The 23502-nt window shown below is 39.9% G+C and overlaps 2 protein-coding genes across 3 annotated transcripts; one reads left to right on the plus strand and one right to left on the minus strand.

Annotated features, from left to right (window-relative positions):
• Positions 1 to 2749: 2749 nt before the first annotated feature.
• On the plus strand, positions 2750 to 4467 carry LOC111841333 (myelin-associated glycoprotein-like). The gene is made up of 4 exons (XM_072703100.1): positions 2750 to 2795; positions 2993 to 3349; positions 3525 to 3869; positions 4004 to 4467. The coding sequence occupies exons 1-4, from the start codon at positions 2750 to 2752 to the stop codon at positions 4276 to 4278; spliced, it is 1023 nt and encodes a 340-aa protein (XP_072559201.1). The 3' UTR covers positions 4279 to 4467.
• Positions 4468 to 13791: 9324 nt separating this feature from the next.
• drc1 (dynein regulatory complex subunit 1 homolog (Chlamydomonas)) lies at positions 13792 to 23280 on the minus strand. 2 transcript variants are annotated; one of them, XM_023826550.2, is made up of 16 exons: positions 23109 to 23280; positions 22493 to 22586; positions 22257 to 22369; positions 21877 to 22060; positions 20960 to 21097; positions 19819 to 19905; positions 19494 to 19616; positions 18775 to 18914; positions 17666 to 17800; positions 17095 to 17455; positions 16155 to 16244; positions 15970 to 16050; positions 15662 to 15798; positions 14951 to 15097; positions 14733 to 14835; positions 13792 to 14441 (listed from the first exon to the last, which is right to left on the minus strand). In XM_023826550.2, the coding sequence occupies exons 1-16, from the start codon at positions 23147 to 23149 to the stop codon at positions 14418 to 14420; spliced, it is 1998 nt and encodes a 665-aa protein (XP_023682318.2). In that variant the 5' UTR covers positions 23150 to 23280; the 3' UTR covers positions 13792 to 14417. The 2 variants fall into 2 exon arrangements, with proteins under 2 accessions (XP_023682318.2, XP_023682315.2); XM_023826547.2 differs by having other exon boundaries at positions 23086 to 23280.
• Positions 23281 to 23502: the final 222 nt, after the last annotated feature.

A 23502-nucleotide genomic window follows, 5' to 3' on the forward strand; every position in this document is an offset into this window, starting at 1 on the left:
CAAGTAATGAATAACACAAGTGAAATACTGATTTCATGTTTGTTCATCATTAATGAATCATGATGTATCTTTTATCCCAAGTAGCTGCCATGTTTATTCATGATTTTTGATTTATTAGTAATTGAGTTACTATGAAGAATTTGTGCCCCCTCAAGTTAAGTGTTACCAAAAAATGTGACAAATCAACACATACCTTTAATTATATATACTGTAAAACAGGTTCAGAAAAATAGCTTTGTTTGGTTTAGCAGTAAGTTTTTGGTGTGTCCTTGTAGGTAAATATGCATGCAATGTTTTGTCGGAATTTACAGTTTGCAGTCTAGCAGAAAAATCCTTGACCAAAATCTACACTGGAAAGCTGCGGCAGCATTGGTGAACACAGACTTGAGCGTGCTTAGATACTGGACAGGAACAGAGAAATTAAATAATTATGTGCATAATTTCAAATCTGTGTCAAAATATAAGGTCTCAGAAATGGTCTGAATGCATGTTTTGAGAAATCTTGATATTTTCATGGAACTTAAAGAAATGTCAATTTGTCGTTTTTTTGTAATGAATTCCTGTAGTGCAGGTCACAAGTTGCATGTACAGTATGCAAAAATATGCAAGTTCTGTTCTTCCTGGAGGCCCTGAGGTTATTGTGGTTTTATGTGACCAGTGCCTAAGTGCTGCATCTTACTGTGCTGAGTGCACACTCAACAAATAGCAGCAATTTAGCGTTGACTATTCTCAAAAATGTATTATGTTCACAAAAAATACCACTTTAAATGTGCTTAGTTTATTTTAGTTTTGAGTGTAGCTAAGAATTCAAGGCACTGATCAGTTCTTACATGGATGATGTGAACACGTCACCCAAGAGAGTAATTACAGCATTCACTGTAGACATAGAATATTCATTTAATACCTGCATTTTTTTTCTTTATATTGATCCAGAGAAAGAACCCTGTCAGAGAGGTAACTTACTCTAATATGGTCATTTCCTGTATGGCTCTATTGTTTAGTCATGGTCTGCTAACTGAATGAAGGTCTGTGCTCAGGAACCACCTCAGCTTTTTGAAATTCCAAACGATTTACTGAGAGTATTATTTAAACACATTGTGCTTCTGGCAGGTTAGTGTACACATACAGTGAGGGAAATATTTGATCCGCTGCTGAATTCTTAAATTAACCCATTAATAAAGAAATGAGAAGTCTATAACTTCACTGGTAGGTTTATTTTAACAGCAAAAGATACATAGATCAACAAAACAAGCCAGAAAAATCATTATGTAATGGTTACAAACCAATTTGTCATTTATTTAGGGAAATAAGTATTTGATCCCTTGGAACATAAGCTTTATTACTTGGTGGAGTAACCATTGTTGGCAAGAACAACTGTCAGATGTTTCTTGTAGTTGGTCACCAGGGTTGCACACAGCTCAGCAGGAATTTTCATCCACTCCTCTTTGCAGATCTCCTCCAGATCTTTAAGGTTTGTAGGCTGTCACTTGGATACATGAAGCTTGAGTTCCCTTCATAGGTTTTCTATGGGATTAAGGTCCAGAGACTGGCCAGGTCACTCCATGACCTTAATCTGCTTCTTCTTGAAGCAGCTTGGGGTTGTTGTCTTGCTGGAAGACCCACCCACAATGCATTTTCAGTGCCCTGGCTGAAGGAAGGAGGTTCTCTTCCAAGATTTTAAGCTCCATGGCCCCATCCATCTTTCCTTCGATGCAGTGCAGCCGTCCTGTACCCTTGGCAGAAAAACACCCCCAAAGCATAATGCTTCCACCTCTGTGTTTGACAGTAGGGATGGTGTTCCTGTGGTTACAGTCAGCATTCTTTTCCCTCCAAACACAGCATGTAGAGTTGATACCAAACAGCTCCATTTTGGTCTCATTTGACCACATCACATTCTTCCAAACCTCATTGAAATTATTCTGGTGTTCACTGGCATACTTCAGATGGGTCTGAAGTTCTCTGAACATGGGCCCTCATGAACAGGGGTACTTTGTGAGCACTGCAGGATTTCAAACTATAACTGCATATTCTGTTGCCAATGGTTTTCTTGGCGACCGAGGTCCCTGCTTCTTTGAGATCATTAACGAGCTCCTCCCGTGTAGTTCTGGAGTTAGCCCTCACTTTTCTTAAGATCATTGATGCCGCACAAGACTAAATCTTCCTTGGGGCCCGAGATCCAGGGTGATTGACACTTATTCTGTCTTTCTTCCATTTGCAAAAAATTCCACCAACAGTTGTCACTTTCTCACCAAGCTGCTTGCTGATGGTCATGTAGCCCATTCCACCTTTATCAAGGTCAACAATCTTGTCTCTGACATCCTTAGACGGCTCTCTGGTGTCTCTCATGGTGATAAGATTGAAGATCTAGAAAGGTTAGTGACCAAAGAATCCTCTTTAAACAAAGTAATGCCATTAAATGTGAATGCTGGCTTGGTATCTGTTAATACAGTACTTAAGTACTACTTGTGTTGTGTAATTGTGTTAATTTCTTGATGACTTGTTGGGGAACAAATACTTATTTCCCTACATAAATGACAAATTGTTTTGTACCTGTTACATAATGATTTTTTCTTGTTTGTTTTGTTGAAAATTTGTCTTCTGATGTGAAATAAACATATAATTGAAATTATACACTTCTCATTTCTTTATAAATGGGTGAACTTAGGAATTCAATGGGGGGTCAAATAATTATTTCCCTCATTGTATTAGTGCTCTCTGGTGTCAAAGCTTCCCTACAACGGTGGGAGTCATGACTGTGGCTGAGGGATTCATTCTTATTGGCTGCCTGCTGCAAGGTGAGACACGGCCAATAGGGGGGGGGGGGGGGTGCAGACTTCACTTGCCTGTTTACCGACTGCATGTTTCCTCTGTTTGCACAGTTTAATGACTTAGGTTGAATTTAATATCCTGTATTTTAAAACTGATGACATTAATACACTGACATGTTTGTTATAGTGTAAATGTACAGCAGTGTTTCTTGGTATGATTACAGGGGCTCTGTGCAGTACCTGGTCAGCCCAGATGCCTCAGAACATACAAGCTCTGCATGGATCCTGTGTGCTGATTCCCTGCACATTCCAGATTCCATCTGATTTTGATCAACATCTGAAAGCCCCAGTCGGAATGTGGTGGTCAAATAGAGGGGCCCCTAATAAGAAAATTGTGTTTTTTTCCAATAAAACAGAGAATGACATTCAGGGAAATATAACTGGGAATTTATCTATGAAGAACTGCACCACAGTCCTGAACAATATTCTGATGAAATGGACTGGTAACTTTTCCTTTAGGATTAAAGGCAACGATCCTCTTAAGGGTAATTTTAATGAAACGGTGAAAATTGATGTAAAAGGTACAGCTATTTTATATTTTATATCAGTGTTGATCATTATTTTACTAATACAGAGAGATTTCCAAAAAGTTGACTCCATGTTTGTTGGATGTAATTCAGTTTCAGTGAATGTGAGTATTGGTGGATTTAAGCTGTGATATAATGTGATATGAATCATGTGACTCTTTGTCTCTGTGTCTTTCAGACTCTCCACCCAGCCCCCAGGTCACCATAAACAGGGACATGGTGAAGGAGGGGGACTCTGTGACTCTGAGGGAGGGGGACTCTGTGACTCTGACCTGCTCGGCTCCAGCTCCCTGTCCATCACTCCCCCCGACTCTGTCATGGACCCCCAGGCTGAGTGACAGTGTCACTGTATTTCAGGAGAATGATGATCAAACTAAACATGTATCTTCTGTTATGAACTTTACTGCCTCACATCTCCTCCATAAACAGGAAGTCAAATGTACAGCAGTTTACAGGCTCCAAGCAGATAACAGTGAGAGGACATCCAACACAAATGTAACTCTCAGTGTTCAGTGTGAGTCCATTTTGATCACATTTTTATGAAATTCTGTGTTAGATTTCTTGTCATAATCTCCCTTTGAACATTATTCTGATGCATATTATGTCTGATGTAAGTGATATTCCTTGGTTACTTTAACATTCCCGCAGATTCTCCTAAAAACACTTTGGTGTTAATTGGAAAAGACGGGAGTCTAACCTGCAGCAGTGATGCCAACCCAGCAGTGAACAATTACACCTGGTATAAAGTGACTGGGAGTGAAATTGAAGTTGTTTCATACACACAGAGCCTCACCTGTAATATCACTGAGGTCAGTGGACAGTATTACTGTCAGGCTCAGAATGAACACGGCCTGCAGAATTCAAGCACTGTGCAGCTCCACTGTGAATGCAAGTATCACTTCATATCACTTTCTGCTAAGTGACAATGTTCTATTTCACCTGTGATGATTTTCCTCCTTATTTGAACGTAAGTATAAACATACTTATCAAACCCATGATTATGCCAAAGCCGGCTGGCAGAGGAGTAACCAGTGCAAAGTGACTGAGGGTGACAGCAATACTGTCATATAGTATAACAGGATCTCTTTCAAAAGTTAAAGTCATAGCACACAAATGTAATTCTAAATGTTCAGTGTTAGACCATTCGGATCATATTTTGTAAAATTTCTGTGAGCCGTATGAACCAATCTGATAGATGGTTATACAATAAAATGGACACACATCCGTTTGCTGTGCAGCTGTCAAAGCTCCGCCCACTTTGATTGGCGCTGCTGCAGGGGCTGCTGGGATGATTCTCACCTGCATCTTACTGACAATTATTCTCAAGTGAGTGTCTGTACCTGAATCTTCCCTGAATGAAAAGGTCCCTGTTTAGATTAACAGTTTTTAACAGTCTGTTCCTGATCACTTCATGATTTCCAGGAAAAGCTGCACCAGGCAGAATCATGGCAGTAAGACACAGGAAACAGGAGAATTAACACTGACAAACCAGGTGAGTCTCTCTCATGGGCTGCAGATTCACACAAAGCACTGCCATGCTGCAGACAGACATGACAGTATGGAGAGATCATAAGAAGTATGGACTTTATGACATGTTACCAACACAATGTATGTCATTAAATTAATGACCCTTTACTGACACTTAGTAAATGACAAATTTTAAGTGGAATCATAATTAAGTTTAATTACCACAAACATTCTAATGTTATATACGGTCTGCAGCTGCCCACTTTCTCTGCCTTACTGACCTAACTGTATTTCTCTGTCTTAAACTAAATATTCTCTGTTAATTAGTATGCATTAGCCTGGCATCCTGATCAGTATCTCAGTTCCGCTACTGTGGAATTCTACTATTTATATTTATCATTAGTATCTTGCTGTAGATTGTTCTATGTTTTGAGGCTGTTCACCAATATTTCTTCGATTAAGCATTGTCTTGTTTTTTTACGACCATATAATTGTAGTTTTTGTGGAATTATTGCATAACTGACCAGTTTAAAAATCACATTTTAAAACTTCACATGCATCTAATTTCTTTTTCTGATTTGCACTTTTGAAATCAATACAACAACAAATTTGTCAGAGTGAAAATGACACTCCAGTCATCCACTATGCCAGCATTGAACACAACAGAGAGACTGAACAGGGAACAGGAACCATCCGAGGGAGCTCACAGAGCACTGAGTATGCGGAGGTCAACCTGAATACTCAGAAAGAGCAGGAAGGAACAGATATGAAGTCTGAGGTCCAGGAGGAACAGGAGCAGCATGTCAATGTCTTGGGGATCGATCCTGGACCCAGTGATAAGAGGAAGGAAACCCAGAAACCTGGTAGTGGAGATGTATCTGGATGTGGCTTCAGAGCCCAGGAATCTACAGAGACCCAGAAGAGAAAAACTGAAATTGCGGTGGAACAAGAGACCATGGAGGACAGGAAGAGCTCAGGGCCGGATGATCAGCTGAACACACCTGAACCAAAGGAGGAGGCAACATATGGGAACATCTGCCATCAGCTGGGCACCAAAGGTCCAGATAAAAGGTCTGTTACAGTGGAAGCTTCTGGGAATAAGCAGCAAAGAGGTGCTTCTAAGGGTCAACAAGATGATTATGTTATTGTTTTAGAAGAGAGGGGAACCAATGACAGTGAATATGCAGTGGTGAAGAAGGACAAAATTATGCAGTAGAAAATCCATCCAAACTGGTTCATGGTATTCAGACAATGGGAGTGAACTGTTACACTGTATGTGTTTTGAAAATACTGAAATGGGGAAAAAAGAAATTGCATATTTCAGTTATCTGTGGAAATTGTAAAGAATTATATCCCATTTATGCAATACAGTGTTACTGCTTTATTGGTTTTATATTTTTTAGCAATACATTTTTTTAGTTGTCGTAACATGCTGCAAACTAGCTGGAACCAGCGTCTAAAGTAAAAGTAAAATTAATAGCCACCAAACCAGAAAAAATAATATCCACAAAATGAGGAAGTGGCAGCAGTTAATGCACTCTGGCTGCGTCTGAATTCAGGGGCTGCGTTTGATGACCGGATGTGTCACAGAGGTGCAGCAAGGCTGTCACATGTCAACGGCTCCTTCAAATACGACCTAGAAATGCATCCTTCTGTTGCATCCACCCAAAGGCTCCTTCAAATACGGCCTAGAAATGCATCCTTCTGTTGCATCCACCCAAAGGCTCCTTCAAATACGGCCTAGAAATGCATCCTTCTGTTGCATCCACCCAAAGGCTCCTTCAGAGCCTAACCTATCCCAAGATTCATTGTATGGACTTTCCATAGGATGCAGTCTGCAATAGCTCTGTAGTCTGTATCTTTTGAAAGATTCAGTTCCTGAATTCAGACACCGCCTCTGTATTACAGTTTTTCTCAGTTGCTTTGCTGTATTTCTCACAACAGACATAATATTTGCATAACAGCGAATGCATTTCTCAAAACACTTAGTGCAAATGGCAAAATATCATGGATGACCAGCAAAAGCAGGTATCCTCTTCAAAATACTTAGTCCAAGCCTCAAAAGCAAGTATTTATATCATTGAATATGTCAGTGCCATCAAAATCCCAAGTCCATGAATCATCGTCCACGGACATGTGAGCCAAAATATAAAGTCATGTTGTCAATATAAAATTGGCACAATGTAAACATTTTCTGACACAAAACATCTGAATGACAAGGGCAGGAAACATAAAAATAAAAAACACTGATTGCGGGAGATTGATTCAAGAAGAATATTTTATTGATTGCACTGGTATATGGTGACATACCATGCACTGCGATTGCAGTCTAGCAAAAAAATGCATTTCAATGCTTTATGCATAACATATGAAATGAAACAAAAAACAATTACAAAATCAAAAAGGGGAACAATATATACAGACTGAAACTCTAAATGCTTTCTACAGTTGCAGGTCATCCTGTATATTGGGCCACATGTTCTCATCCACATCACAACGGATATCTTCCTGTGCAATGCAGCGTGGAAAGAACCTCCTAGAATGTCTTATCCAGCCTCTGCGGGAGCCTGCTGCTATATCCCCACACACAGCTTCCATGGCAGCAAGCAGTGTCATTTGTGTATGTGGGTTACGGTCATATACCTTCCACATCCAAGTTGAGAAGAACTCTTCAGTTGGGTTGAGGAATGGATAATATGGTGGTAGGAGTTCCATCAGCAACCTGGGGCGGTTGGCAACCCATTCGCTGATTGGGTTGGAGTGATGGAAACTCACATTACCACAAATGATCACATACTTTGGTACATTTTCCTGACCAATCTCCTTTTTAGGAATGAGATCCCTATAGAAGGTGTTCAAGAAGGTCAGCAGATGTTGGGTGTTGTATGGCCCCACACGAGGGATGTGAGTGTGGACCCCATTGTCTGAAATAGCCGCACACATGGTGATATTCCCACCCAAAAACCTGGCATATCAACAGTAGCTCTCTGTCCAATCAGATTACACCCATGTCTCCTTTCTTTGGCCAAGTTGAAGCCAGTCTCATCCATGTATATGAAAATGGTGCAGGAATCATTAGTATTGTGAATACATATCAAAAAAGTTTTGTAGAAACCTTTAAAATACACTAGACAGCTAATGATGTCTTGTTGAACACTTTTGACTGCAATGACTTACACAATGACAAAACGACAAGTTTGTCTGGAGTGTATGACTATGCAAAAGAGGGCTAGCACAATGCATTTTGATCATCATGACATAAGCAACCGCTGATGTATGATATAGCTGAGAATTGCACATAAGCATCTGCCTGAGTGTACTAAAGCAATTGCAAAATGACGAAAACAACCAGAAATTGCTGTTATGATCTGCACAACTGACTAGAGGTTGTGGGAATTGAACGAGCAGTTTTGAGAACTTCAATTCTGTTGTGAGAAATGCATCAAAGCAACTGAGAAAAACTGTAATGCAATGGGCTTTTCAGCTCCGAAACTATATTTAGCAAGATGTCTGGCACTTATTTTTTTACAGTTTTTCTCCATTGGTTTGGCTCATTTCTTGAAACAGAAATTACATTCTTAAAACTATAAGATCATTTGGCCAAACAGTCTTACATTTCTGCGCAACATTAAAGCTCACTAGCAAAAGTTCATATCTTTCCCAAAACTGTTCACACATGCTTCAAAATAGATTCCTTTCCCATATAGTACCATCAAAATGTCAAAGATCTTTCTCAATTGCTTTGGCTCATTTGCATTCACTTAGTGCTTTTTGCCAAAATAACCTGGATGGTTCAGCACAACACCATGGATCACCTGCAAAAGCTCATATCTCTCCCACAATAGTTTATCCATGTGTCAAAACTAAATTCCTTTCCCATATAAATAGTCAGTGCCCCCAAAATGCATCGTCCCTTTGGCATTGTGCAAGCACTGCAAGTCAAAATGCTTAGATGTTTTGTCACCATGGCAGAGGTCTAGCTAACAGAATACAATTATGTATACAACTGAAAAAAAAGGATTTTACAGTAAGAGCAGCCTCCAGCGTTTGACATCACACACACTACACTCCTACTGCCAAGGAAATTGTAACCATTTTTATTGACACACATAAAGTAACTTCCATACATTAGAGTACATAAAAATGTATACAGTATTCTGTACATGTATGAAATATAAACACAAACAAAAAACAAGAAAAATTACATCTAGCCTACAGTAGGGCTTACAGTAAATAAAGTTTCACAACCACAGTAACACTTTCACTGGTTGTTGTCGTCACCCTTCCTCTCCTGGCCACCATCCTCATCCTCCTGGCCACCATCCTCATCCTCCTGGCCACCATCCTCATCCTCCTGGCCATCCATTGCGCTGCAATTTCATCCACATCGCAGCGGATATTTTCCCTTGCGATGCAGCGAGGGAAGAAACGGCGCGAATGTCTCAACCATCCCCTACACTGATCCCCTGTGATGTCCTCGCACGCAGCATCCATTGCATGGAGCAGGGATCTCTGGTCTTGAGCCTGATGTTCATACACTTTCCACCTCCAAGCGGAAAAAAATTCCTCAATGGGATTGAGGAAAGGAGAGTATGGTGGTAGTAGCTCCATGAGCATCCTTGGATGGGTGGTGAACCAGGCCCTGATGAGCGGCCCACGGTGGAAATTTACATTGTCCCACACGATCACATAGTGTGGTAGGTGAGGTCCTTCAAGACCTCTCTCATTTTCTGGGACCAGATGTGTATAAAGACGGTCCAAGAAAATGAGGAGCTTTTGAGTGTTATACAGTATGGGCCTAAACTGGGGATTTGTGTGGCCATATGATGTTCATGGTATTATGTTCTTGACTAATTTTGACATTTGAACAGACTATTGTGCATATGATGACTTACACGATGAAATCATGCTGACATGTTTTGGAGAGAACAACCATTAGACTGAAAATCAGCTAATCAGTTTAGATCAGCAAGATCTATTTATTTGGAAAATATGCCAAATGTGGGCTCATTGTGCTAACTGCAGGCTACTTGTACTTAACCATTTGCAAAGATGCACTGAGACACTTGAGACATGTACTAAGGCATTTGCAATTTGATGAAATCAATGAGAAATGCCATTCTGTTGTGAACAATTGCAAGGTGGTTTGGAGATTTGTCCATGTTATTTTGAGAATGTCATTTCTGTTTCAAGAAATGAGCCAAACCAATGGAGAAAAACTGTAATGCAGCAGCAAATAACTTATAGATGTGATAGAACTATGATAGAACAATATTAACACAACACAGAGTCAAGATTTGGTTGCAAGAAAGTGGAAACTAGTGGACACATGAAAGATTCTTTGTTCGGGTAATGTTTATTAATTTGCTTAATGTAAAACATTCCGCAAAATTTACATGAATACATGTTGCAAATTATCCTTAGGGTATCCAATGGACAATAAGCAATTAGTGAGGCTTAGAATACATAAAGTATCACAAAAAAGCTCATAGAGTCAAACTTCAACAATGCATGACTAATTGATTTTCCTTTAGCTCCTCCTTCATCTCCACCTCACAATGTATTGCTTTCATTTTCCCAATGCAGAAGGGACATGCATGTGCACACATACACATGTCAGGTATGCCTGTCCTTATGGGGACTGCTCATTCACCCATCCATCCATTATTGTAACCACTGAATCCCAACTGGGGTCACAATGGGCTGGGAGCCTATTCTGGGAACAATGGGCACAGATGGGAACCAACACACCACAGGGCACAGACACACACTCACAGGGCCAAATTAGACACACTAATCAGCCTACCCTGCATGCTTTTGGCCTGTGGGTGGAAACTGGAGCCCCTGGCAAAAACCCACATGAACACAGGGAGAGCATGCAAACTCCACACAGAAAGGACCCAGGATTCAACCCAGGACCTTTTTGTTGGGAGGCAGCAGTGCAAACCACTGACCACCATGCTGCCCCACTCATTCATTTCAATGGGAAAAATGCTGTTAACTATGACAACCGTAAGCCCCACCCTGCCCTAACCATAACCATAAATAAACAAACAAAATACAAGAGTTTTTTGCATTTTTAGTTTTTTCATAGCAGTTACCAATTTTTATAAAATAGAGTTTTCCCATGTCTTTCCCATAACAGTTCAGTTACCATGGAGAAGGCAAATTTGTATAAATAACAGTGTTCTAGAATGTTCTTCCGCAATTGTATCGAACAAAGTGTGACGGTCAAGGTACAACCAGGGCACACTGGCATGGATGTGCAGTATTTCTGATACGTGTATTCCAAATATGTATTTTAAATACATAATTATATACTGTAATTAATAAAAAAAAATAGCATGTAATTTGTATTAGAATATTTTGATGGTCAGTATTTTTGTATTTTGAAAATAAAAGAAATATTTTCCCCAAAATGTAGGCATGATGACATCCTGTGTGCAAAATGCTTGTGCAAACACAAGAAGGAAGCCTGGTGTTCACAACATTTTAATGAATGGTCATTAGAGCCAATAGCTGGTCAAAAGACTTACAGGCTCGATTCAGGCCTATTTGTATTAAAAGTTCTTTAAATATTTTATATATTGTTGTTTTGAGTTATTAGTCTGTGGTGCAAAAAGGAAGCAGTCTTGTCAAGTAAAATACAGAAAAAAACTAATCTTTCTGTTTATTATTATTACGTCATTCAACTGACCATTATCTGAGTATTCATGTGAGTATCTGGGATATATATATAAGACACTGCAGAATATTTGATCTTTAGTTTGGGTCATATTTATATTGTGTCTCGTTAAGCAGTGAAAAAATGTTCTTACAGTATGCTTGGCCATTTGAGTCAGTGTGCTTGTGAAGGAACATGCTGATACAGAATCGAGGTATGTGAAATGCATTTTTGCATTTTTAAAATACAAAATACTATAATTGTAACGTATTTTGAAAAGGACCCGATACAACTTAACAATATGCCATCTTTATTATAATTGGTTACACCGCTACGGAAACCCGGTAGGGACAATATAAATTGCACTCTCACCATATTAATTACTGCAGCCAGTAGATGGCACTACATTACAGTGGTAGTTTTTTTTAAAACATTTTGCTTGGTGGCTGTATTTTGAATTTTTTTTTTATTCACCTTTAAATCGAGTAGTATTTTGTATCATGATACATTTTGATGTATTTTTGCATACTTGTAACATCACTGCATACTGGTGACATCACTGTAACTAAGCAAGGGGTCCAATACCAGTTGAAACAACAGTTGTTTTTTTTGTGTGTGTGTGTCCTGAATGTTATCTAATGAGCCTCACACATAACTTATGATGCTGAATTGTCAGATTTTTGTGGAAATTGGGAAAATGCTGCATGGCAAATGTAGAATGTATATCCTGTGGGCGAGTGTTGGTACTTGTATCAATATACTTTGTTTTCTACTGAATTGTCACTGTGGAGTGAGAAAAGCTATGAAAAATGAGGAAATTATTGCTGTAACTTTTCCTCCTGCCTACATCTTGTGTCTTTGTTTTCATTATATTTTAACATTTGGTTCTAAATGTCCAGTTTGGGGGGCTCAGAATTGCGTCTTTGCTTTTAGCAGATGATGTGGTCTTGTTGGTGTCATTAGCCGGCAACCTGCAGCATACACTGGGCAATTTTCCAGTCGATAACCATGGCCTCCGACCTGGAGGTGCTGATCCACATCCCGGCCGCCCCACACTCAGCTGCACACTGTCCCAGTGCCTGCTGCAGGTCGCAGCCCGATGATGCCCACAGGACCACGTCATCTGCAGAAAGCAAAGACGCGATTCTGAGCCCCCCTGAACTGGACATCACAGCAATCGTTTCCTCATTTTTGTCGTATCTTTTCTCACTCCACAGTGACAAGTCAATACAAAACAAAGCATATTGATGCAAGTACCAACACTGACCACTAAGCGGTGCCATTTCTGAAGGTATTTAAGAACAAAAGCATCACAATTGTAAAACTATAGCAACTGCATTTAAGAAAGTAGGGTACTCTTTACTGTTTGGTATGTATGTTGCCAGTGACACTGGGTAGTTTAGATGTCTGCCCACTACTTAGGCGTATAACAAGTGTGGCTCAGGCATGTGTAAGCAGTTAGCCTCTTTGTTAGTTGGAATGTCTTGTAAGGGTGAACTCTTTCTTTTCCTTGTTTTATATTTGCTTTATGTTTTTCTGTTTTGCTACATCCGACTAAAGACCCAGTAGGAGCTTGAGATCAAAAGGGTTTGGTGGCTGCTGCGCAAAAACAAGTTTCAGTGCATGTTTATATAAACGTTCAAACAGTTTTTTATATGCGGTGTGACTTTGCAGTCTCATGATAGCGGCTGACACAGGCTGAAGTTTGACTACCTGTATTTTCTTATTTGTTTGAACATATTTCTAGTGCCAGTGCTACTTGTGTTACCAGTGTGACCTGGTTCTCAGCAATATTTACCTGGAGTAGTGGGTTTGATTTGGGAGCTTAGGGGATTGCATTGTGTCATCTTAATGTGTGCTTCTGCAATAAAGGATTTACGAAATGAATAATCCTGCATCCCCATTGACTATAGGAACTACCAGCAGTTCTGATCATGAGTGGTCTGGGTAACACACTAACAGCCTGAATATTCCTCTCTGCAACTCACTGTTACATAAATACAAACCTCTTGTCCAGCAGGAAACATGACAATCTTGGACCTGTGAGTATCTCCACACCCATCTTTGGTCGTTCATCTCTGCTTGCCTCACTCGTACACCACTTTGGACAATAGCCACGTCAGCTAATGCAGTGGTTCTCAGACTTGTTCCACAATACCCCCCTTTGGAAGCAGAACTTCAATGCCACCCTCTCCCTCATAAACTGTTTTTTCGACCATTAATATTAGGAAAATTCGTAACAGAATGAGTCAAGTTTTATTTTATTTTATTGTAATAACATCAAGAAGATGTGCAACATATTACATTTCACATTTCTTTCATTAATTCCTGTTGTGCATTTTTTTTAGTATATTGCTCCAAAGCATCTGCATTTTTTAGAATTGCAGTAATTTTGCCAGAAATTAAGTGCAAAAAACAGATCAATTTTAACCACATAACTCTGACACTGTAAGAAAGTCGTATCTCTGCATTAGTGGCTACAGGAACCTGTTTTTCATTTCACATTTTTCAAAACATGGTTTCAGGCTTGATAATGCCACTCTCAAACGATGCTGAGCGGTGAGGTTAGATCTGTATTTTGTCTTCACTGACACAATAGCAGAGAATCCATCTCATGGGGATATGGATTTGGTGGAAGGTAGTCGAACGTCCAGAGCCCTTTGTCCGATGAGTAGGTTCCCCATCTCCACAAGAAGCCTGAATTCACCCAGAGTTTGTGCTGCAAACCCCAGCGTCAGGGTGGAGTTACAGGAAATCTCAATGCACTGGTCTTGTTTTGATGTAATTGTCCAGGCTGATAGCATCACATACAACAGTTTATTACGGTCTTTTCACGCAAGTTTGTGTCGGAGCATTTTCCAAAGGGAATAAAATAAACATACATTTTGGAAAATCTGAAAAGTAGTCACTGACCATTTCAAAGACGTTGATTCAGTTGAACTCCTGAAGAACAGTCTATGGGAAGCATAAATAAGAAGGATATTTACTGAGGCTTGTAGTTGCAACACAATGCTATCCAGGTCAGTGGAGATCATACAGAAGTCTACATTCTTTTCAAGTCATTTCAATGAATCCCAACTACTTCAGAGTTGTAGTTAATTTGAGTACTATTCTGCATTTTAAAGGAGTTTTTCCATACTTTATCAAACATGGTGAGGCAGAGAAGACATCCTGTCTACACAGTTGAAGGAGGGAAGCTGTTCCAGTAGCTTGGCCTCATACAATGCTGTAAGGTCAGGTTCTGACCTTGGCATTAATGTACTGGTTCAGTAGCATCTTCAACTCTGTGTTCTGCTGCTGCAGACCCTGTGTTTCCCCAAGAAGCTTAGACCTCTCTTTCAGAACAGAACTGTGAGCAAAGTGAGAAAAAGAAAATACTTTTATCTAGGTCAAATGTAATTCTTTACTGATTGAATAAAATTCATAACCATGTGTAGAGGCCCAATCCAACCAGGGTTACTTACTAGTATTTCTCCAGTGCAGCCTCCAGTGCGTTCCAGATCTTCAGCCTGGATGCAGGGATGACATTGGCCATGGCCTCCCAGTAGGCTGAAACTTCTGAGTTGTCCTTCTCTCGAAAACTCAGGCTTTTGGTCTGCTGACGGATCTCTCTGAAAACAGTGAATTTCAGCATCTCACTGTGGTGCAATTAATTTTTAGATGAAGGTTATTTTAGCACAAAACTATGCTGTTTACTGAGGGTAGACTCACTTTAGTAATGCAGGAGCATTATTAGCAATATTTATAAATGATTCCATTCATATATCCAACCATCCATTGACCTTTCAAGTGCATATCCAGTACACGGGGGGGGGGGGGGGGGCAGCATAAGGACTGGATAAACCCTGGATGCCTGTGCCCCTGTCCAGCACTAACCTTAACCATAAGTAACCAAACAAAATAAAAGTCTTTTGGGATTTTTTGATTGGGTGCTGATTTTTATGAAATTGAACTTCCCCTGGTGGGCACCAACAAAATGGTCCCCACATCGTCAAAATAACCATGTTGTATCACATTGCAGGCATATTTGGTCCCCACAATGTAAGGTATACTTGGACCACACACACACACATACAGACACACATACACTATGGGCAACTGATCTCCAACCCAGGAGGTGTGTCATACATTGACCTGTGGTAATGACTGGGTTTGCATTAGCTGCTAACAATCACCTGGATTTGCAGTGCTCTGAGGTGAACGCCCGCAGGGCCTTCAGGACATCGTTGCGATGAATAAGTTCCGACATGCTGATCTCTGTGAATTCCAAGCGGGCTCCTTCCAACTCACCGTGAGCCCCCTCTGCAGTTACCTGAGTGATTCCCATGACAAGGCAAAAATGCATTTTGAGGAATCCGACGGCTAACTTGTAACAATATTAATTTCATTCCAAATATATTTATCGTAAAAAGTAGCCCACTTTAGGGAATCTATCAGAGTAAAGGTGCCTCTTTTATAGAGAAAATCACAAAGAATGTTTTACCTCCTTCACATCCTTTTCTTTACATTTTATGAAGAAATCTGCCAGTTTATACATGTCCTCTTCATTCTCTATTCCCAATACCTTAAAACATCCAGTGAACATTCATTATACTTGAAATTTCTGTCAAAATATTTCTTAAAAACATTAAATAATTAGTACAGAGTTGTGTGCAGACTTGTTCATACCAAAAATATTGATTCCAGCTTCATGAGGGTTTGCTCATCTTTATCCAAGGGGGAGAGGAGTTTTAGAAATTTACTCTCTATCAAAAAACCCTGAGAGAAAGTAAAAACTAAATTTGACTATTGACATGTTTATGATACCACACAGAAAAAGTAAGTAAGACACATGGACCCGAATATTTTCGGCCACATTGTAATGGATATATAATGGATATATAATGGATATCTATCCCATGCTGCTTCTGACTGCAGGTGGACAGTCTAGTGTTACATGTACAGTATATGTACAATGTCTTGTGCCCATAATTGTAAATTGACTTGCATTGTCTTTCATGTTATACAGTGTAGTCAAAAATGATCTGTACGCTGTGAAGAAATAGTCAAAATGGAAATGAAATTGAGGATATTTATTGTGAAATTTTATGACTCTTTACCTCATGCATTGGGTATTTCAGCAGTTTTAGCATGCTGGAAAACTCAACCTAAGCCTACAAATGTTTGTGTGGGGAATGACCACCAAGGCTCCTCGTAGAGCCTAAGGGCCCCCAGTTACCTGCCTGTTTGGAGCCCCTACTGTTATGTGTCATGTTAAATGGCCTCTGTTATGACTGGGAACTGCTCCCATTGGCACATATTCATTCAGCTCTATGAATGACCAGGTGTACAGATATCGATGGCAATTAATTACATGATTTGAAAATGATTCCAGAATGTTTTGAATAAAAGTTTTTCTTGTTTCTATACAAACACACATAAATGTAACATTTTAGACAGTTTTAAGTCTGTTCTTCAATATCCTCAATTTCATTTCCATTTTGACCATTTTTTCAGTGTACAAATAATTTTTGGCTACATTGTACGTTATACTGGGGCCCACCCACCAAGACAGTCTCCTGTATGTTTCACCTTACTGAGGTAGATTTCCTGAGAGCTGGATTCCTACCGTCTCATCGCAAAGAAGCTCAAGAAGCCGTTTCAAAGTGCCTGCGGAGATTCCTGGAGGCCCCCTTATCTCGACACGCTCCAGGCCTACAAGCTCATGGCTGGAGGACATCGCTCCATCCTGACCTCCCCCTTTCAGAAGATCAGCTACTGCCTGCATTGCTGATTTGCCATTCTGATGCTGGGCCACTGGGTCGGACCGTTTCATGAAGGACAGATCGGGCTGCACCCAGGTCTGCCCCAGCTGCTGCTCATGCAGCAGTCGATCAGTCTCCAGCGCCTTCTCAACCAGCTCCTTCACCTCCGCCTCATTCATTTGCCAGATCTCCTCGAACTTCTTAGAATCTGTAGCTACAAAGTGCCTGCGGGAAAGATAAGAAACTCTGGCAAAGCCTTGGAATTCTCAGAAAGGCAAAGCAGAAAATACCAGCTGACATTAAACACTGCTTTGTACTGTTGACAGGTAAAATGGACGCATGATGTGATCCAATGTCCCCATAAAGGGCACATATCAGAGTTCTTAGGCTGTGCCGGTATGTTTAATGCAGGTGTATGTGTTGCTAGACACTCACCTCATTTTTTTCTGCATGTGCTTATACTGCTGCATAATGCGTCTATAGTCATCAGTGAGAGACTGGTTCTCTACACAAGACTGCTTCTCCTGCTTGGCACACCTGACCTTGAGGTTGTTCATGACATCCTGAAGTCTTGCGTGGGTTGAAACAATAAGATTTTTAGTCAGTGAAAAAAACCTTCATTCACAATGGTGGACGTCATACATGCCTAAAGGAAAAAATAATTGTCTGCAGTCAACAGGATGCTACCAAAACCATCATTTTTGGTACCTTACTATTATCAAAGAGACAATAACTAATGGTTGAATGAGCAGATTGATTGGCTAAACAAAGGCTAAACTCTATTACTCTCATCCACAATGACCTAAGCTACTTGTTGTACATAATTTACAAAAGTATATGTCATCAGAGTTCATAATTGATAATATGTTCTGTGATGTACAAACAACTGAATGGTATGTCATGTCTTACCAAGATAAATTTCCTTGCATATGTATCTGAATTAGACAGCAGTCTTGAAAACTGCATTTAGACCTGATTATGTACAGAGAGCCAAGCAAAAAAGCCCCAGTTGGATTAATCTTTATATCTAAGCCTATAAATCAGACACCATAATCTAGGATTGGTGTGTAAGAAATGACATGGAAATAAAATGAGACATTAAAAATTATTCTTCAAATCTCTCCTACATGTGTAAGAAACTAAAATAATATTTTCATGATAATTCATCTGAATGATTAAATGGTTTAATAATGTAGTTATTAATTTGGCTAACATGTAAACATTAATTTAATTAACAAGAAATTTAGGCAAAAACTCACATATACTGAAAAAGTCTGTCCTCAAATAAGATATTTGACATTTTTTATTAATTCAATCAACACACAAAAATAGCTCAATTAAGAGCTAAAGCAAAGACCAGCATACTGTACATGCTGTACAGTTAGAAAAAAGTTTTTTAAAAAATATTTTGTCAGAGGAATTTTCATGCAGTGTGCCTCTAGTTGGCGTTCAATGTACTGGCTATCTTTCTTTAACTTACAGTTAATATTTAAAAAATACACTTGATTCCTGGGGGAAAAACAGGTTTTTGGTTAAGTAAGCACCTGGTGATTTTCCGCTTTTGTTTCGATTTGGTGACGGCGTTCTCCTCGTCCCGCTTTTTCAACACGTGCAGGTTGTACTCCAGTTTCTCCTGGTTCAGCTGGCATGTCGCTTGCATCTGTTGTATCTGCTGCTCCAGCATCTTTGGAAAGGCAACATACTCATGGTTTGGTGTACTGCACAGACAGTGGATTTCACATATCGTAATAAAGTAGTTTGCTGGAGGGAAAAATTTTAAAGATTACTTAATAATTCTGCCATGTTAGTCATAGGGGGAAACAATGCCAAATACCACATTATAAACAACAAATTTTGTCAATTAACATGAAGTATGAAATAAAAGATAAAACTAGGTGCAGATAGACAGAAACAGAGTAATTCTGGAATGCTGGAAGATTCTGCAAGCATTGTATGAATAGACAGTGTCTGTACTCCGAAGTTGTACACCTCTAAGAACATGATTACTATTCTGTTTATCTATTTATTTTTATAGAACACCTGACATGTTTTCACTGTCTATGTTTTTGACTGTTTTTTGTGAAAGGATAACTGTCTATAAATAATATACAAGTCTGTGTTCGTAGTGCGAATAGGCTGCAGGTATAAACCCCTCTAGCGAACACACACATATTAATGGCTGTTTAGCATCTTTAAACACAGAAAGATCTAATCAGAACTGTGCCTAGTAACCAACAATCCATCTCAAGCTTCCATACTTCACCTGCACTTTGCCATCCAGGTCGATCTGTGTCATGTTACACTTCTCTGCATTTTCCATTCTTAACTGTTGTATCTGTTTCTCATATTGCTCTGCCTTCTTCCTTCTCTGCATCAGGTATTCCAGCTAGGAGGTAGACAGTTCATGAAAAGTGCCTCACTTTAAAATGCAGTCCATGAATTCTCACTCCAGCACCTGTACTCTAATCCTAAAGGTGAACTGGAAAATTTTTGACTATAGACATAAGTATTCCATTAAATTCTGTTAATTTGGTCTTCATTTTAAAGAGTGCAGTTTATTCTCAGAACATGCGGTAAGTAACTCTTACCTCTTTATCGCGGTGATCCTTCATCGCCTCTTCCCATTTCTGACGGTTGCTCTTCAGGAGCTCCTTCCGTTCTTGCTCAAAGGCATTCTACATGTTAATTTATGTATGAAGATTATTAGTGTAGCAAATGGCTGCATTCAAAGCTATGTTACTGCGTTGCGTGTGACACGGTGGCCGTCCAGAAATGTGCATCAATGGGGGACAATCGGCACCATGAACTTCACTGCTAATCATGGTTCCTTACAGTCAGCCACAAGGAGACCCAAGAGGGTATGACTGGCAGCTTTAATTTTAACAACTGGGGGGGTGGGACAGCCTTCGTTTGCAAGGCCTAAAGGAGGAAGAAGGTCGAGGGCGAAGGAAAGGGCAAGCTAACTATGCAAATGCGCTCTCTGCATGTGAGACTGGGAGACTACCTCTCTGAAGGTAGGCCTGGGCAATTAATCGAATTCAGGCTGTGATGTTTGCTAGGTTAGGTGTACTATATTAAAATGCACTTTCATCTTACAATATTTTCACCTTGCTATAAGTTTATCTAAACATAACCATATTGTAACCTAGGGAGAGGCTGTAATGTGCCACATTTCATTTCATTATGATGCCATTGTTTTGTCTTGGGTAATAAATGCAGTGCACCTCTTTCTGACCCCCTTTTTAATTTATTTCTCAGCTGAATTATATTTAAGGTTCTAAGAAATCCAGTTAAAAAGACAAGTTATTTTAAAAGTTCAATAAATGCATGATATTTACAAAATCAATGAGTAATCGTGAAAAATAATCATGATCTCAATATTGACCAAAATAATCATGATTATGACTCTAATCGAATAATCGAGCAGCCCTATCTGAAGTAACAGCTGCCTCCAGGCTGACCCCCTTTTGAATAATTTTTTCCTGCTTTCCTGTAATAAACCTTGCCCCTTCAATTGCTGTTTTCCTGCTGTCTAGTGAGCCTCTTTACCCACTACGCATGTTTTTAAGTGCCCATTTCAGGACCCAGTACTGACAGATATAATTCAGATGAAGCCTGAAGTTTCATAGCTTTGTGGGTACAAGCCCAGTTTTTTTTAACCATGGCCAGTTTATTAACCAAGATACGTGGTTTAAAAAACATGTGTACAAAGTATGCTTCAAGTAATACCTCAATTTGATCCAGCTCCTCATGATAGGACCCCATCAGATTCCTGATCTGCTCTTCCATTCTCTCAGTCAAAAGATCGACGTCTTTTGCTTGTTTCTTTAAGTCCTTCACATACCGTTCATCACTTGCCTTTAACTCCTAATGTAACAGAAAAATTAATTGCTTTCGTTCAATTCTCCTGTTTAAATTTCAAGAGGTTACCAATACGTTGAAAGAAATGGAGGGAGAGAGGTAGAATACCGCTTCTTTCAAAAAGATATATGACCCAAAGGTTATGGGTCAAAAGTTCACTGGTGGGGCGTGGTTGGGGTGGAGCCAGGTGACGTCACGACTAGTGACGTTTTAATTATTTCCATATGTTGGGAGAGGGGGTGGTTTTTTAATTATTTATTTATTTTAATTATTTTTTTAATTATTTATTTTATTTTGACTAGTTTGGAGAGTGAAATGAAGTTTCAGTGAATTGTGTGCTTATGAGTGTGATTTGTCGGAATAGCCCCGTGCTATGAGGGTGATGGCTGACGGTGCTGAGCGCGGTGCTGAGCGCGCAGCTGAGCGGGTTGTTTACCTGATGGAGTGTGAGCGTACGCTGGGTCTGCTTGTGGTGCGGTACTGTGGGAAGGTCCCGGTCGGTCCGGAGCGTGTAAATGTTGTACTTGGACATTCTGCAAAGGACTCGGAGGTTCTGAGAGCGATGTTGGAGCTTATCCCGGTGTATCCTCCGAGTCCTTTGCAGAAGGTCATAAATTTTTTTGAAAGGAGCGGTATTCTATCTCTCTCTATGGAGTGATCTGAACAATTTGGAATGATCTGAATGATCAGTGAAGGATAATTCGGCAGCAGATAATGTTCTCTGTTGACTGGCAACATTGTGAACAGACGCACAGACGTGGACAGCAGAACTCCAGCACTCTCACCTGCTGCAGCTCATATATGAGCTTGTTCTTGTCTTCCAGGAGAAGTGTACAGAGTTCCTGCTGGCTCTTCAATGATTCCCACAGCTCCTGAGGAACCACCTTCTGTCTGACCATGCCCCACTTCTCAGTGATCTCTTCAAACTTCTCCAGACAAATTTTAGCCTCGTTCTCTAGCTTCTGGATTCTTCACAATATATGTGGAGATATCAACACAGGTATGCAAATCAGATAATTGCAAACTTGCATTAATTATAATTTTTCTTTGATTTACCCCTAACCACTTAATGCTGTGAGTCCAAAGCCATTCCCAGGAAGAAAACACAGGCAACCATGCAGACACACCCATACGGGGGGGGGGGGGGGGGGGGGGGGTACTGTACCTTTGCTGAGAAGCTTCTTCTAGCTCTGCTCTTCTCTGGGACTCTTTGAAGTCCCCAGCAACTTGAATGTTTGTGATGAGCTCTGTTCCATCATTCTGCAGTTTAAACAATTTCTAGAACACAAAAACATATATGGTTTATACAGAATATACTGCTTATCATGTAACACATACATGCATTTAAAATTGTTTAAATGTTCTTCTTGCTTGACATTGAATATGAATACATATCATCACCCTTTCACTCTGTTCCACTTGCTTCTGACTTCTCCTGATGTCTTTATTCTCCGTAATTTCCTGCTGCTGCTTGGAATAATCTCCAAACATTTGGCTGAAAAACAGGTATTAGCTAAAAGATGGTAGTCCCAAAATATTTCTCTCATTTGGCTGAGAAATGAACCAATACCAAAACACATTCATGTTAAGTTGATAAAAAACAGTCTGCAGTCACTTTAGTGAGCTTTCAGTATTTATGACACCAAGATATATTATAGACAATAAAATGTCTGGAAAAAAACATAATAAAGGATTTGACTGACAAACTACATTAGCTTTTGATGTAGCTAATTTAAAGTTTATAATGGAATAATATAAAATTGCCGTAAGATTTCTTGTGTGAGCCTAAGAGACTGAAAGCGTGAGTGTCACGCTATGGTGAACCGCACCCGCATCATAATTCATAATAATAATTAATAAGTTAATAATTAGTAAAGGAAATAGCAATGTTATAATTTTATGCTTCTCTATTCCGGATTAGGGAATGCTTCGGCGATGTCTCGTCGTCACATTCAACAGCATAATTAACAAACAACTTATGCATGGCTCTGTACCGCTTATTCGCGTGATTGGGAACCTCGAATTCTTTCGAAACTCCTGCTTCCTCCGGTACAGCATCTTGTATTTCGACGGACCGCCTCATTTTCCAGGGTATGAAAATCCTTCAGATTGTAAATTTAACGTTAAAAATGTACGTTTCACAGTACAACTTGGTTAGCTAGTCAAAGCCGCTTAGCATGCAAGTTTGCGTTGCTAGGAAACGGAGCGGAGCGTCACGCACCGGGGGCCGGTTTTGGGACGCGGCTACTTTACGACAACAGGGGGCAGTAGTGCGCTGCTCTGCGCGCCGGTTGCGCTTCATTCAGAATATGAATCAGGTGTTTTTACAGTGAAATGGTCTCATATAAACAATAGATACATACAGGTGGGAGAAGACTCACATATACTCATTACATCTCACTTTCGAGGGC

The sequence above is a fragment of the Paramormyrops kingsleyae genome, chromosome 19, assembly GCF_048594095.1.
Source record: "Paramormyrops kingsleyae isolate MSU_618 chromosome 19, PKINGS_0.4, whole genome shotgun sequence".
NCBI lineage: Eukaryota > Metazoa > Chordata > Actinopteri > Osteoglossiformes > Mormyridae > Paramormyrops > Paramormyrops kingsleyae.

What these genes read in the sequence shown, in the direction of transcription:
- drc1 (XM_023826547.2), bottom strand. Translation starts at nt 23,174, where the DNA reads ATGAGGCGGTCCGTCGAAATACAAGATGCTGTACCGGAGGAAGCAGGA. An exon ending in ACCTGGATGGCAAAGTGCAG is followed by an intron (nt 18,915 to 19,493) that starts GTGAAGTATGGA and finishes GCCTTTCCAAAG; the next exon opens with ATGCTGGAGCAGCAGATACA. An exon ending in GCTGCACTGGAGAAATACTA is followed by an intron (nt 14,836 to 14,950) that starts GTAAGTAACCCT and finishes CTTTGCTCACAG; the next exon opens with TTCTGTTCTGAAAGAGAGGT.
- LOC111841333 (XM_072703100.1), top strand. Translation starts at nt 2,750, where the DNA reads ATGACTGTGGCTGAGGGATTCATTCTTATTGGCTGCCTGCTGCAAG. An exon ending in TATTGGCTGCCTGCTGCAAG is followed by an intron (nt 2,796 to 2,992) that starts GTGAGACACGGC and finishes GTATGATTACAG; the next exon opens with GGGCTCTGTGCAGTACCTGG. An exon ending in TGTAACTCTCAGTGTTCAGT is followed by an intron (nt 3,870 to 4,003) that starts GTGAGTCCATTT and finishes ACATTCCCGCAG; the next exon opens with ATTCTCCTAAAAACACTTTG.